At 49.4% G+C, this 16,030-nt stretch overlaps 1 protein-coding gene across 3 annotated transcripts in view; it reads left to right on the plus strand.

Annotated features, from left to right (window-relative positions):
* Window positions 1-16,030, plus strand: part of Atp6v1c1 (ATPase H+ transporting V1 subunit C1) — a 42,344-nt gene that overhangs the window by 8,986 nt on the left and 17,328 nt on the right. For 2 of the 3 annotated variants that reach the window (XM_004850242.4, XM_004850241.3), the window contains exons 2-4: window positions 11,442-11,615; window positions 12,566-12,633; window positions 15,830-15,915. In XM_004850242.4, coding sequence (XP_004850299.1) covers window positions 11,484-11,615; window positions 12,566-12,633; window positions 15,830-15,915 — 286 coding nt within the window. In that variant the 5' untranslated portion in view covers window positions 11,442-11,483. The remainder of the gene's footprint in view (window positions 1-11,441; window positions 11,616-12,565; window positions 12,634-15,829; window positions 15,916-16,030) is intronic. The other variant, XM_021262745.2, reaches the window with a different exon arrangement.

A 16,030-nucleotide genomic window follows, 5' to 3' on the forward strand; every position in this document is an offset into this window, starting at 1 on the left:
AGGGAGAAGGTTTAAGAAGGGTTTGGGGGAAAGCTAGAGAGATGCAAGAAGAGGAAGAGATTAGAAGCAAGGCTGGGGGACCAAGGAAGATGATACAAACTTTGGGAAACTGGTGAAGAAGACAGGCAGGAAAGAGAAAGGAAGAAACAAAAAACAAGAACAGAACAGAACAACATCAATAAAAATAGAAACTGTTCAAACAGTCAAGAAAAAACAAAACAAAGGAAGAACAAGAACCAGAAAAGAGAAAGGAAAAACAAGCCCAATTCAAGGCTTGTCTCTGCTGTCACTGGTAGACATGGTGGGTAGACAGAGTCCTGAGCTGACTGCGGTAACCCAGCAACCCAGCTGTAGCTCTGTGGCAGGGAGTGGATAATCCCAGCTGGCCTGCAGCTTTAGTTCCACTGAACTTCAGGCTGGTTTCTGGCCATGAGGCTGGGACCAGGTGTTGTGAGCTTGCAGTAGTTCATGTGGCTCCTGCTGGCTTGAACTTGGCTCCCAGGTGACTTGAACTCTGCTCCCTAACCTCCTGCTGACTTGAACTCGGCACCCGCACCGAGACACTGGGAGCCACTGGATGGAGTTGCCCGTAGCTGCTCTGAGTTCTGAGCTCAGTTGGCCTCTCTCCAAGATGGTTACCAGCCAGTCACCCTCTCTTGCCCCAGCCGCTGCAGTCCGCTGCATCCACCGCTCCATTCCACTGGTGCCTCTCTCCGTGGAGGCCTCTGGGGTCGCCAGTCGTCACTGCGTCTGCAGGTTGGAGCCGCCATTCCCTCGCCATGAGACCGGGCTCTGGGAGAGAGCACTGCTTGCTACCTCCCTCCTCTTCGGTGAGGTCTCTCTCTTCACTCTCCCCGTGGACTTCAGTTCTCACTTCAGATCCTTCCTGGGTCCCGGGGACCCACTTCCCCCTTCTCTTCGAGCTGCTATATTCCCGTGTCAGAACACCGACTCTCAGAGAGGCTCTTTCTCTGCTGCTCACCACTCTGCTATCTTCCCGGAAGTCTCAGAAATCATGTATTCCAGAACTCCCAAGTACTGTGTGGTTCTCGGTGATGATGCAGTGTTCAGCCCTCGTTTATTAGAGAGTATTCCCTTTCCTGTACCACTGACCTCACTGCTTAATCACGGAGATGCCTGTGTTTAGAGCTTCTGAAACCTGGCCAAAGCATCTGATTCCCCTGAAGGACTTTATGAGAAAATGGAGAAAAGAAAGTCTGGGACTCACACCATCTATATTCAGGGCACGTGGGTGCATAGTGCAATCTAAGCGCCTTATTCTACAGATGAAGAAACTTCCGCAGATGATGTGAGGGACTGGAGATACAGTTCAAGTCTCCTGTCACAGGTGGCACTCTGGCTGGTCCGCCTGCTTCCCGAGTTGGCGTCGGGTTTTCTCCAGTTCTCGGTGAGGTGGAAAGACTGGGGCCCCACCTTGGTCTTGAGCTTTGGGTGCAGCTGCTGTTGACCAGCTCTGCCCCTCTTCTGTATCATCTCTGGTGTTCCTTGTTACCACACTGACGGAAAGTTAAACTTTTCAGTGTTTTCCAGTATGAGGAGACTGGTAATAAGGGTGCAGCTTTTTAGTATTTACATGTAGTACTTCACTATTTAAAAATTAGGACACAAGAGGGCTGGGGATTTAGCTCCGTGGTTCTGCCGCCTGCCTTGCAAGCGGAAGGATCCGAGTTCGATCCCCGGTACCAAAAAAAAAAAAAAAAAAAAAAATTAGGACACAAGAATACAAAGAATGAAAGTGATCATAATCCATTTCCAAGAGGTTATTCTCATAACTTTTTTATTAATGTTTATACTTGTATCCTTATTTCCTTTCTTAAAGTTGGTACAGCTAGATCAAAGGATATGCACATTTTTATGGCTTTTGCTATATGTGATATTGCCAAATTGTCCTTTAGAAATCATCCATCTTTTTTTATAATCCACAGAATTTTCTTGGGTTTTCATATATATAGTTATTTTACCTAGTGATGACATAGTATATTTAAAACTGTATTTTAGTTACTAATGACAGCAAGTTGTGATAGCTTCATCAATGCTTTTAATTAAATTTGTATCTTACCAGTCAACATACCTTGCCATATGCTTGCAAGTTAATGGCACATACACGAATGTGGGAGACGTTTATTCAGGCTGCATCTGTTTCTATGTTTTTAAAAAAATGAGCAGAAGGCCGGGGATTTAGCTCAGTGGTTCTGCTGCCTGTCTCGCAAGCACAAGGTCCTGAGTTTGTCCCCTGGTACCAAAAAAAAAAAAAAATAATAATAATGAGTAGAACATTTATCACCTTATTACCAAAGGAATACATGTTCATGGCTTTGCTGTTTTCACCAAACAGTATACTTCAGTCTTCCAGCCTAGACTTGCTAGATTTTTGGTGTTCATTGTCATTAATTGTTTTCTGTTACCTGGTAAAACACAGGACCAAAAGGCTGGGCGCTTGTGGCCAAATCCCTGCACAGAAATAAACAGTGATTAGATAGCAAAATCCACAACTCATGAATAAATATGTATGGCAAAGCTAGCTGAGCTTTGGTTTCTGGCTGCAGTGGGGTGACTTACCAGACTAGTTTCCCACCACTGACAGCCACAGGCCTGGGCAGCCATGTGGAGAAACTGCTTCCAGACAGAGGCCGGCAGGCGGGACAGGAACAGAAAGAAAGGAAACATGCGAATGAGCTCTAGGATTTCCCCGCTTTCTCCTTGTAGACACCAGCACCACCGCTTGGGAAGGGGAAGCGAGGGAGGGTTGATCCTGTGGACTGGAGGGGATTTGTGGGAAGGATTGGTGGAGAGGGATCAAGGCTGATAGACACATCAGCACCAGAATGCTGTCTAGGGCTCTCTACAAAGCCCTGGGGCCAGCAAGAGCAAGTTAGTAGAGAACTACATTCTGTATAAATTATGGGCCTGTCATGACCATGTTAAACTGGAGCTGGGACAGCCAATAGACTCCCCCACAGTTCAGAGCTTAGTAATAAAGCTAAGTTCGTAAAGTAAAGCCTTGGGACCCATTCTGAGTTTAAAAACAAGCCCTGAGTGGATCAAGCTCATCCTCAGGTAACTCAGCTGCCTGCCTGAAGTACAGTCTTAAAGGAATGCGACAAAATCCAGTGATCGACAGTGTGGCATTGTAAATTATATGCTCAGTGATTTAATGTGAATAGAATGAGGAGGAAATGGAAGGTTTTAAAAAATAGAATTTATAAGGCAGAAAAGTACACCTGAGTATTCATTAGAAGAGGCAACTGGCAGGTTTGATACCCGGAAGAAAGGTCGGCAAAATAAAAGCCAGAGCAAGAGGCTCTCCAGGTGAGTGCACAGGGGGAAAACAAAACACAAAAAACAACGAATGGAAGGTAGGTGCCCTTGGGCACAGTGCCTACTGCTTTAGCAAGAATCAATTTTTGTTTCAAGGGAGAGGGGGAATGGAAAAAAATACTCTTAAGAACATAGTGGCTGAACAATTTTTTCCAAGTTTGATGAGAACTAAACCCAAGAAGTTCGGCAGATTCTAAGTCAGGGTAAATACTTGTGACCTTGACCTAGGCAGAGTTTACATTGCTACAGAAAGCATCTGTTACTTTGAAAAGATTGATAAATCGACATGAATAGAATCAAAAATCTCTATTTCAAAGAGCCGTTAAGAAAAGGCAAGCTGTCAGGCTTTCCTCATGGCCTCCAGCATGTGCTTTCATCTAGATTTTCCTTGGCCCAAGCTTGCTCTGCAGAGCCAGCTTCTCCCTCCCTCTTCACTTTTACTTTTTAAAATAAACTTTGCCACTGCTTAAAAAACAAGAAGAGAAGGCAAGCCACAGTGAGGAAACACGAGGAGCATGTGTACGTGGTCCACTGGTGTCTGCATCTTCCGTGTCCTCTGGGGGTTCACAGGAGATGGCGCAGTCCCCAGTGTGGTGGACCCTAGGGCTGTGGCCTAGTGGGAGTGCCCCAGGTCACTGGCTGTGTCCTGGGAGAGAAGGGGGCTCCAGTCGCTTTCTCTTGGGCTTCCTGGCCAGGAGGTGAGTGGATTTTGTCCCGCTACATGCTTCCACTGTGATGTGAGGCCCTCACAGGCCACATGGGCATGTGCCACAGACTGGAACCCCCAAGACTGTGAGTGAAAATAAAACTTTTCTCTTTATAAATTGGTGGTCTTGGGTCTTTGTTATAGTGGTACAGAGCTAACATGGTCTGTGTGTATATCACAGATCTTATCAATAGACCAAAAAATTGTACAATTCGGTAATAGGACAGCTCAGTTTTTTAAGAATTGGGCAGAAGATCTGAAGAAAAACTGCACCAAAGGAGGGAAAAGGATACAGAAATGGCTGATCATATGAAAAGGTCTTGGACTCATTAGTCACGGGGAAAGCCTTTGGGAAGTGTTGATACCCTGGCACCCATTGGAATGGCTAAAGAGACGGGGAGCACTGAGTGTTGGTCAGAGCCTGTGGAGCAGCTGGAGCCTGCATCCTGTGCTAATGGAGGTGGAAAGTGTTACATTTACTCTGGAAAACAGTTTGGCAGCTTCTTACCAACTTAAATACATTCTAATCACTCTGCTTAGAAATTCTGCTTCTTGATTGTGGTGGATTGACTGGTGGTCAACTCGGAACACCCAGCTGAACTGAGTCAGTGTGTTTTGGGCGTGGAGGATCCACCTGAGGATTGTTACCAGTGGCCATAAAAGGAGAACTGGATGGGAAGATCTTGGCCTGATGATTTTCTAGGAGAAGCTTGCTGCGGATGGCTTTTCTTGTCGAGGAGGGGCTTGGGGCCTCGCTGTCACTGGGAATGGCTGCTGTTTTCATCAGGGGAGCTCTGATCTTTCACTGAGGGCATCACTTCCTGGTTCCAATGTAGATCCCTTAACCCGGTGGTACAGATCCTTTGCCCCACTGGCACAGGTTTTCTGGCTTCCACCTCTGGCCTTTGGGTTTTCCGAGTGCAGATCCTCAATACGGACGTTGCCGTGGGCTCCAGGACCCTGGCTGGACTCGTGGAGGACGTTGCCTTGGGCTCTAGGCCTTCAGCTGGACTTGTGCAGGACCTTGCTGTGGGACCTAGGCTTTTGGCTGGATTCTTTAGGCCTCTAGTGTGTGGCTCATCTCTTACACTCCTCCATATTTGACCTTTTGGGTAAATATCATAAAATAATCCTATAAATTATATGTTCTCTTTTTTAAATTTTTTAATTAAAAAAATTTTTTTAAAAAAATTATGTGTTCTGTATTAAACGTATTCCCTTCCCAAATCCCTGATGACAACATTGATGCTTATCCAAGAGAAGTGAAAGTACATCGTCACAAAAGGCTTTGTAGAAGAACGTTCATAATACTTTTGTTACTAATGGCCCCAAAGCAGTAATAATCTAAATGTCCATCCATAGGTGAAGAGGTAAACTGTGGTATATTCATGCATGGCACACCAAGCAGTGGAACAGAATGAACTGATACATACGACGTGGACACATGTCAGGGACTCGATGAACAAAAGAAAGTATGCGGTGTGTGAAGTTCTAGGTCAGGCGAAACTAACCTGTGGTGACAGTGGGTGAGCACTGGGCCAGCGGTGGGGCAGGGACTGGTGGGACTGGACACGACAGGAGGGTTTGTGACGATGGAAATGCCCTAGTCTCGGTGCACGTGGGCATGTGCCAGAAACTCACTCAGATTCTATGTGCATATTTTAGCACAGAGATTATGTTTTAATAAAGTTGATTAAAATTGGAAAGTGAGGGGAGTCAACTACTCACAGTATAAGCCAAGTACTTTTACTGGGTCATCTCCTTTAATCGTCACAACTGTTTATTCACTCAAAAATATTCAGTAAATCGTTTTTGAGATTCTGCCATGCTGGGTACTGAGAGGATGCAGTGGTGAGCAGACACTATCATGGTTCCCACACCTCCCAGGTTTGGAAGGTAGACGTTAGGAAAACATGTCCCATAGGGAAGACTGGGAGGAGTGTGCTGTGAGAGTGTGTACTGTTCTCCTCAGCAGAAAACAGGCTTTTATCTGATGTGGGACACTATACGTGTGTGCTTTGGTTTCTTCGTAATTGCTAGCTGCTTAATGAGTTCATCCATAGGAAGTGTCCAGCTAGTGCTGGCTCGATCTGGACATTTCGCAGTCCTGTGAGTGGGCACAGTGTGACCGTTAATCATGGTGTGTCAGCTTGACCGGAGTAAGGACACCTAGGGACCAGTGAAGCTTCCGGGTGTGACCTGGCACAGTGGACATTGCTCCGTGCTCTGCTTCCTGGCTGTCATGAAGTCAGCAGCTTTGCTTTACCACGTCCTTCTCTGACAGAGTTTCTGCCTTGGAGCTGTCTGACCATGGGCTGAACTCTGTGAATCCAAGAGCCACATAAACCATTTTCATCTTTAAATTGTGGGTGTCAAGTAGTTGGTTCCAGGAATGTGGTTGCTAATACTGAAAATTGGAACCACAGGCGAGGCTGGTGCTGGTTTCACTGGCACGCAGAATATGAGTGGTGGGGTGAGGGGGAGGAAGGTCTGGGAGGCCAGGCAAGCCCCAGAGAGGGCAGTGTAGGCTGGAGCAGTGCAGTGCAGGCCCCAGGATGACTGCGATGCCAGGGTGTAGAAGGCCACTGAGGAGAGCTGCAGGCTGTGAGCAGCCCAGCCCAGAGAGGGGACAGGGCTGTGACCAGCGGAGCCACCCACGCCCGAGGAGCTCATACCTCACCACCACGCTGGGTGCTGCACACTGGACGTGGGCTGCAGGACTGTTTACCCTGCTGGATTTCAGCCTTGCTTCCATCCAATCCTTTTCTGTCCCTGTGCTTTTGGGGTGGAAATGTTTTTCTGTCTCTGTGCTATTGTACCTTGGGACCATGAGAGCTTTTTTTTTGTCCTGGGGATTGAACTCAGGACCTTGCACTTTTGAGGCAGGTGCGGTACTGCGGAGCTAAATCCCTGGCCTGAGAACTTGTTTTTTATTTTTACAGAGCTTCACAGCTAAGAATTACCTTGAGTCTCAGATGGAGCTTGACTTGGACTTCTGAAAAGTGCTGGGACTGTTGAGAACTTTGGGGAGGGAATGAATGCACTTTCGGCTGTGGGTGGGACAGAGGTACCGTTAGCTGGGATTTGGAGAGCCTGGACTGGGAGAGTGTCCAGCATCTAGCCAGCAGTGGCTTCGAGGGCGGGAGAGCCATCAGGGGAGAGAACCTCTCCCTCCCTTGAACACACAGGTGGGAAGGGGGCAGCTCAGTCGTGTTTCCCTGGGATCATCTCCAGGTTAGTGCAGGTCAGCCTGGACTTGTGCCCGATGAGACCTCGGAGTAAACTGAGTGAGGGAAGAGTGGGCCATGGCGGTCTGTGAGCTGGTAACGATGGCCACAGTTTGGATTCTTTGTTTCCTTGCAGTCAGAGAAAAGGAGATGTGTTCAGCAACGTGAATTCATTTTCTGAGAGTCATCTGCAGAGGTAGATTTTGTTTGGAACTAGGCTTAAATTCTTAAATTGCAGAGAGAAAAATAATTTTTTTTTGGTACCAGGGATTGAACTCGGGTCCTTGTGCTTGCGAGGCAGGCGGTGGAACCACTGAGATAAATCCTCGGCTGAGAAAAATGATTTTTAAGTTACTCGTGTGAGAGGTTCTTCGTGGACATAGCTTAAAAACGAAACAAAATGAAAGCTGGCAGTATAGCTCAGTGGTAGAGCACTTGGCTGCCATGATGATCCTGGGAGGAAAGGGAAAGAAGCCAGGTGTGGTGGTGTACGCCTGTAATTCCAGCACTCAGGAGGCTGAGGCAGGAAGATTGCCATGAGTTCTAGGCCAGCCTGAGCTAAATAGCAGGACCCTGTTTCAAAAAACCAAAAAAAAGGAAGATCAAAGAGTCTGATGCCTTCCTTTTCATTAGTAGAATTCATGAGACCTCTAGGGTATCCTTGGGAGTCGCACATATGTGGTTTGTGTGTTTTGTTTTGGGGATTTTTGAGACAAAGTCTTGCTATGTAGCCCAGACTGGCCTTGGACTCATGGCATCTCTCCTGCCTCAGCCTCTCCTCCTGAGTGCTGGGATCACAGGTGTGAATCACCATGCCTGGCTCAAGGTAATATGTGGATCTCTCTGCAGAGCTTCAGCCAGTGTGGCCAGAGCCTTCTCTCCTAGTGTGGCACAGTGGAGTCAAATCCCGCGTGCCAGCTGTGTGGCCTTTGGTAGGTGACTGATGCTGGAGTGTCCCGGGGTCATTGCGAGAATTGTGACGTTGTCTGTGAAACATAAAGGCAGCGTTTCCTTCCCCCCCATCTCCCAGCAAGAGAATGCTCTAGTTAAAGGCTGGAGTACGGAAACGCTGTGATTCCTAGGCACACGGTACTCGTGCTTAGTTCAGAACTTAGCAGACGTCGTTTCCTGGGATGTGAGAGAGGCGCATTGGAGCCCACGGGGCAGATGCTGTTCGTTGATGGGAAGTGGGTCCTCCTCCCGGTTCTGGAAATCTTTTGGAAGCCAGAACTCTGATGGTGGGACAGTGACATCTGCTGTCCCAGCTCAGTCTGTGGAGGGGCTGCAGCGCAGACAGAGGAGGACTGTTGTCAGGAAGGAGTGCAGCAAGGGGGCACACGGCCCGCCATTCAGGGGAGAGGGGGTGCAAACGTGCCAGTGCAGGTGACTTACAGAACCCCTGAGTGAAATCGTACAGCAGAACCTCAGTTTCCTCCACACTGCTCCCGTAGAGGATGAGGATTATCACATAGAGTTCAAGACGCAGAACCGGGGGTTTCAAAGGTCAGGGTCACCTGGGATGGGCACTTGGGCTAAGATAGCTGGGTTCAGGAAGCGCAGGAGTGCAGGATGTTAGCTTGGGCACAGCCAAGGGCAGAGCAGCCGGAAAGCCCTGCAGTGGCACCTGTTGCGCAGCTCAGGTGTGTGGGGCGAGCGCAAGGGCGGGAAGCAGGTGCTGGGCCCAGGCTTCCTCCAGCCCTTTCCACAGGAGGCAGCGTCCCAGGGTAGGGTCTGGCTGTGGGCAGGTGCAGTCCCGGCACCTGCCCATGCAGCTTTGTCCAACTAGAAGTACTGGCGATGTTGGCCCATGGGGAGGGTTAGTTAGATTATTCTGTGCTCTAACTGTACTGGCTGAAAGTTTCCTTTTTTTCTTAATTTACTAACCAGTATTATATTTGAACTCATAAATTAAGTATACTCTTGTAAGTTTTAGAAATACTTAATTTTGAAATGTTTCAGATAAGCAAAAAAATTCCAATACCATAGCTTAGCAGACATCCACACAGCACTACTCGGAATTAACAGGTAGTATTTATGTTTTGCCATGTCTGCCCTGGATGCGTTTCTTTTTTTTTTGTACTGGGGATTGAACTCGGGTCCTTGTGCTTTCGAGGCAGGCGCCAGAACCACTGAGCTAAATTACTGGCCCCTGGATGCTTTTCTTACAGAAATACTCTAGGGCTGCAGGTCAGTGCCAGTGCATTTGCCTAGCGTGTGTAAGGCCCTGGGTTCACCCCCTACAACAAACACTGAGGACTGAAACAAAAAATAACAAATAAGTGCACAGCAAGGCATGTGGTGCTGCCTGCTCGGTCTTCTCCCAGTGCATGGCTGCATGCAGCACACCCCGCCAGGCATGCTCGGCCGTGGAAGTGGGTGCGGGCCCTGCTCCGGGGCTCCGCGTCCTGCCGAGGATGCCGAGCCCAGGCACTGGCGGTGACTGTGGCGGTGCCGCGTGGCGTGGGAACTCCACTCAGGAGCAGCTTCTCTCCTCGCCCCTCCGTGCGTGGCCAGGCGGGCCTCTGCTGGCTCCCGGTGGCTCTCAGCGTCACAGGTAGAGCTGGTGTCCGTCCTCAGCCGCGGCCTCTCCCTTCCGGGAGGCCGGGCTGAGCTCCTTACCAGCACTTGGGGAGCAGCAGCACGAAGCAGAAACTGCGCCTCCAAGGCCCGGGCGGTGTCGTGCTGGTGCCAGCTGTGCCTGTTGGTGCCAGGCGTGCAGTCACCGTGTGGGTCCGCCCTCCCCCGTCTGCCCGAGCGGCTCGAGCCCCTCCCCTGGAGGCCTGTCCTTCAGAGGCTGCTGCTCCTGCCTGGCTGCTGAAGCGCATGGAGCTGGGAGGAAGGCTGGGTGTGGCCGGGGAGCAGCAAAGAAGCAAGCAGTTTTCACAGTGCTCCCCGAAAGCAAATGTGTATTAAATTTGGTTTATTTATATATGGAATTCCATACAGTAGTGAAAACGAATAATTGTAAAAAGAAGTTGAATGAAGAAAACCAGCGGCAGAAGACTGGTCAGCGTGTGAGCCTGAGTGGCGGGCAGGGCCTTGGCCCCCCCGACCCCGTCGCTTTTGTTAAGCACAGTCTCCTGCCAAATTGTAAATGTTCCACACCAGCCAGCCGAGAGTATTTAGGAACTTGAGGCGGTGGCCCTGGGCTGAGTGCGGACTGGAATGAGCCGGCAGTGTGACTCCCAGGGGAACTTGCTAGGGCACTGCGGCCAGTGGACTTGGTGACTGCTGTTCAAATGCATTGATTTAACTTTTCACATGGGAAAGTTACGCACTTTAAAATTTCCCCATTTTGGTTGTACGTATTAAGGTGAACCTGTAAATTTGTGACTCATTTGGTTGAAGGGAACTGTTGGTGGCTGGTTGTCTTAGTGACTTTCTCTTTGGTGGGACAAAATACCTAAGCCCACGGTACAAAGGAGAAGAGGGGTATTTTGCCTCAGGTGTCTGAGACCATTCCTCTGTAGCCCACTGGCTCCAAGGCAGGCCGCTATGGTGGAAGGGTCTGCTGGAAGACAGCTGTTCACATCCTGGCAGTTGGGAGCATGAACAAAGGGAGGAGCTGGGGAGGGAGATGCGCCCAGGCCCTGCCCATCCATGCCACACCTCTTTCTACCAGGCCCCGCCTCCTCATCGGAGAGAGTCAGCTGTGAGCCCCCACTCTGAGCACAGGTTTTTGGGGAGACACCCGAATACAGACCATGGCGCCAGAAGTTGGGGTAGTCACGCTTACTGAGTAGTTCCTAATCAGGATACTTTATAGTTAAAAGAAATTAGATCATTTTTCACTAGCTCCTCTTTGTAGTGTCACAAATCTGACCTCTTCCTGTTCACATGGGTGGGCAGGCTGCGGTGGAAGGAGCACTGGAACCCAGGAGTTTGAGGCCAGCCTAGGCAGCGCAGTAAGACTGAAGCTCAGAAAAGGAACAAGGGGCGAGGGAAGTGTCCAGACTCCTGCTGTCCTCTGCCTGGATGCCCGCAGTGGCCTCACTTCCTCCATCTAGGCCCTCTGTCTCCCAGGGATGCTATAGAAGGGACCAGAGCCCTGATGCAAGGCCCTTTGGGGGACAGTTGAGGTCCAGGTCATAGCAAGGCTGGACACTGGTCCCTCACCCTAGCACTGGAGCAGTTTTTAAACAAGTGACAGTAAGCATCCTGTCTCACAGCTCCTGTCCTGATTTCCGAAGCAGCAGCACTCGGTGACGAGCATGACTGAGTTCTGGCTCATCTCGGCTCCCGGGGAGAAGACCTGTCAACAGACATGGGAGAAGCTGCACACTGCCACCACCAAGAACAACAACCTTGCTGCCACGTCCAAGTTCAACATCCCTGACTTAAAGGTGAGCTGCACCTGCAGAAGCATGGGGTTCACTGCAGAGGGCCAGGGACCCTCTTGGTAGAAGCGTGACGTCGTGCTTCCCTCAGAAGTGCCCTCCCTTCTGACCTCGGCAGGATTTAAACTGTGCCCTGTCTCAGAGATGTTCTGGGTAAACTACCCAGCAGAATAGCATCCTTTCTTTTGGGACTTCAGTTCCTGAAATTGCAGTGAGAAATCCTATGAAAATACATATCTACAGAATACAGCTTTCATAAAGGAAAAATGTTAAGAATGCAGTTTTTAAAATATCAGTGAGTTTGTTTTTCTGTTGTTCATGTTCTGCCGACACTGTCAGTGTTAACCACAGCACCCACCAGCCATGCTTACCAGATCTGACCCGGTTATTTAGTCCAGTTCCTCTGCTAAATATGCGAGGAAGACCCGTAATCAGGCAGCCTCACCGGGAGGCAGGCCACCAGTGATACACTGGCCGAACTCTGTCATTAGTGGAAGTCAGTGATGTTTGTATTTTGCCAGCCAGCTATGGCACTCACTAAAGAAACACTAAAAGTCATCAGTATGATTTGGAGTTAGGACTCCTGTGGACAGGGTGTTTCCTTCAGTATACAGCTGTTTTTGCACAGTGTCGCACGCATTCTGTACACATTCAGCTGCAGACTTCTGGTGCCCACCTGTGGACCCTGCTCCAGCCCATGTTCTAAGTGCGCGCTGGGCTGACCCAAGCCCAGGCCTGCCGCAACAAGTCCTTGCGTGCTGTGTGGCGCCCATATCTGTGAGTTAGAGGGTTAGCGTGCATGCAGAATAGGGTTTGCAGTGTCTGGTAAACAGCTTCGACTGCACTGGCGCATGGCGGAATAAAGCGTGGAGGGTTTAAGAGTGGGCCCTTCGGTCAGATCGTACTGCCGTGAATGAGGGATGAGCACGAGTGACGCGGGCGCCTTTCTCTTACAGGTTGGCACGCTGGACGTGTTGGTTGGCTTGTCGGATGAGCTGGCTAAGCTGGACGCGTTTGTGGAAGGGTAAGGTGCTTACCTGTGCCCGGGCTGCCTGAGGTGCAGGCCAGCACCATGGACCCTCTGCCGATGGAGTGCTTTAGGAGATAGTGGCTTTTTTCTTTGTAAATCTATTTTTTGTTTTTTTGTTGTTTTTTTTTTGATTCTGGGGATCGAACTCGGGTCCTTGCGCTTGTGCAGCAGGCGGTGAAACCACTGAGCTAAATCCCCAGCCCTTTGTAAATCTATTTTATGAAGGTACAATTTACACACAATAAAATGCACATTTGAAGTGTGAAAAATACTCTTTTTAATACCTTTACTGAGATAGGATTTACGCGCTGTGCAGCTCATGTGTTTAAAGTGTACAGTTGTTTTTCATACGGCCACAGGTGTGTGCATTCTTCCGTGGGGAAATGTCTCTGGATCCGTTGCCCAGTTTAATTGGTTTGTTTGTCTTTCATTATTGGGTTGTAAGCATTCTCTACATATTCTAATTATCAGTCCCTTAACAGCTTTGACTTGCAGAAGTTTTCTTGAATTCTGTGGAGTCATCACTTTTTTGTTTGTTTGAGACAGGGTCTCTCCATGTAGTTGAAGCTGGTCTTGAATTTGCTGTGTAGCCCAGGTTGGCCTTGAACTCACAGTGATCCTCCTGCCTCAGCCTCTTGAGGTGTGTGCCACCATGCCTGGCAGTTGCTTCTGTCATGTTCTATAAAGCACAGCTTTCTGTACTCTGAGTTGTTCATTGATATGTGTTTTTATATTCCATAGAGGCTGAGGGTTGCAAAGAGAAATGATTTTTTTTTTTTCTGTACTGAGATTGAATTCAGAGCCTTTGCACTGAGTTACATCACCTGTCTTATTTTTCCTTTTTTTTTTTGGTTTTTTGAGACAGGGTCCTACTATGTAGTTTAGGCTGGCCTTGAACTCACTATGTAGCCTGTACTGGCCTCGGACTTGTGACAATCCTCCTGCCTCAGCCTTCCAAGTGCTGGAGTTACAGACATGAGCCACCATGCCCAGCTGCTGCTTTTTTTCTTTTAATTTTTTGAGATAAGGTCTTACCAAGTTGCCCAGGCTATGTCCAAACTTGCACTCCTCCTGCCTCAGCCTCCCAGGGTGCTGGGATTATAGGCACACACCACCACACTCAGCTCGAGACATTTTTAAACATAACTATGCGTAGCAAGGAAGTAAACAGACCTAGTGTTGTGGTGATGGTCTCTAATACTGGCGGCAAGAGGCCCTGTAGGAGACAGTTTTACCAGAGATTAGTCAAGAGTAAATGCTTCACATGAGGCCAGGCACTTTGCCGTTAGAATGGAAAAGACGAAAGAAAAAGTTATGTTTAGGGTTATAATTCATGTATTCACATAGAGCAAATAATTGTGAGTAATTACTGATGGATATACTCAAAGGTTGAGCTGATAGGGTAGTGTTTTGGTTTCTTGACTGTAGGGTTTGTTTTCCTTTCCCTTCTTGTTTTTGGTGCTGGGGGTTGAGCCCAGACCGTGTGCATGCTGGGCCTGCAAGTGTTTTAAGAAGCATGCTGAGGAGACCTATGTCTCCTACCCAAGAGGGCCGTCTTCCTTGGGTCCCTCTGCTCAGTCCTTACAGCTTCGGGTCCTGACTCCCTGAGACACCGAGGAGAAGGCCCCTGAGGATGCGGTGGCTGGTATGATGCGTGGGCCTTTGCTCCTCTCCCCGAGGGCCTTGGTGCAGGCCCTGGCCGTCTGTTGGCTGTCCCAGCATGGCTGAGAGTATGCATCTGTAGACCAGGAGCCTGGAAGTCTTCAGACAGTGTTGGTGCGCTTGGGCCCCTGTGCGGTTGTGGCCCGAGCCCATCTTCCGCAGTCAACCCTAAGGATCTGGAAGCTTAATAGTCTGTAGGGTTTGGCCTTGGTGGAAGGACACATGATAGTGTCCTGACTTAGCTGTTCCAGCTGTTCAACCCTGAACATGATGGTGTATGGAGTCATAGTTTATACTTTCTCAAAAGTCTGATCATTAGAATGGATTATTTTGAGATAACTGTGTACATTGGTCATTGGTCTGGATAATCTTTGTTTTGTTTTTGTTTTTTTTAATTTTTTGTGACTCACTATGTAGCCTGTGCTGGCCAGGAACTCATGATCCTCCTGCCTCAGCCTCCTGAGTGCTGGGATTACAGCTGTATGCCACCACGCCTGACCTAGCTATTCTGAGAGGCACACAGGGAGATATCATGGAGGTGCCCCAAGTGTCCAGACCCCTGATTAAGCATGGTGAAGACCTAGTGCTTGCATCGTTGTTTCTAAAATGGCTCTGCTTTTCCAGGTTTGAGGTCAGCCCGTGTAAGATTGTCATTCCGGCCCTTGGTCATCTTTTCTGGCCCTTACCGGTTGATGTTTACACTTCCAAGTCTTCTGTTGCCCCTCCTGCCCTGAGCACACAGCCCTCAGTGTGTGTGTCCTGTCCCGTGTCCTGTCCCTCATCTGGACCTGAACGTCTGGAATCCCCTTCCCTTCATGCTGCTGTTTGTAGCCTCTGTGGCTCTTTCCTCAGCCGGCTAGGCGAGTGCCCTTGGGTGTCTTCCCCTTTCCTCAGTTAGATTGCAAGCAGAGTGAAGGCGGTGATTTTGTGGGGTATGATTCTGAGTGGAACCCGGAGGAGAGGCGGAGTTGGGTGGAGAAGGAGTGGACTCCGGAGCCAAGGCCCCACCTCAGCTGGTCCTGTGGCTTTGGCCCATTACCTCCTTTGCTCGCACCTCAGTGTCTCACTGAAGGCAGAGAATGAAAGGTCTGATCCAAGAGTCTGTGCAGTTTGTCACTGGTGTCTTCTGTGAACAGCAGTGGCCCCTGAAGTCCCACAGAGTGCATGAGACACTTGCTGGCCCGCCCTTCCGGCCTGAGTGACGGGCGGGCGGGCGGGTCTGGCTTGCAGTCATTGGCAGAGCCCTCCTCGGCCCTCGGGCTTCCCATGTGCCACACTAGCTGTTCACGAGGTCTCCCTCGCTGCTCCCATGTTTTTGCTGTGGCTAACAGAGGTTGATTGTATTCGCATTAAGCCTCCAGTTATCCTTGCAGTGTTAGGCAGAAGGTGAGTGCTGTTTCTCCTAGATGCGTGTAATTGGAGTGTGGAGTGGAGTTCCTGTCTTTGTATGCTGTGTCTGCTGGAGAGCCTGGAATGCAAGTCCTTTTTCCTGGAAATGGTGATGCTGGCTTTGTTTCTCACCCCACAGGGTGGTTAAGAAGGTGGCCCAGTACATGGCTGACGTTTTGGAGGACAGTAGAGATAAAGTGCAGGAGAATCTGCTGGCCAATGGAGGTAAGCCCGGGGCTCCTGACTGACCACTGTGAACACATAGGGAGCGAGTGACCTAGCTAGGAATTGTGACCTTGACTTAGGAACTCAGTTCGCTCTTGAGGGCTGGGTGTAACTC

The sequence above is a fragment of the Heterocephalus glaber genome, unplaced genomic scaffold (genome assembly GCF_053883595.1).
Source record: "Heterocephalus glaber isolate CG9 unplaced genomic scaffold, H.glaber_assembly_v1.0 deba00001556, whole genome shotgun sequence".
Lineage (NCBI taxonomy): Eukaryota > Metazoa > Chordata > Mammalia > Rodentia > Bathyergidae > Heterocephalus > Heterocephalus glaber.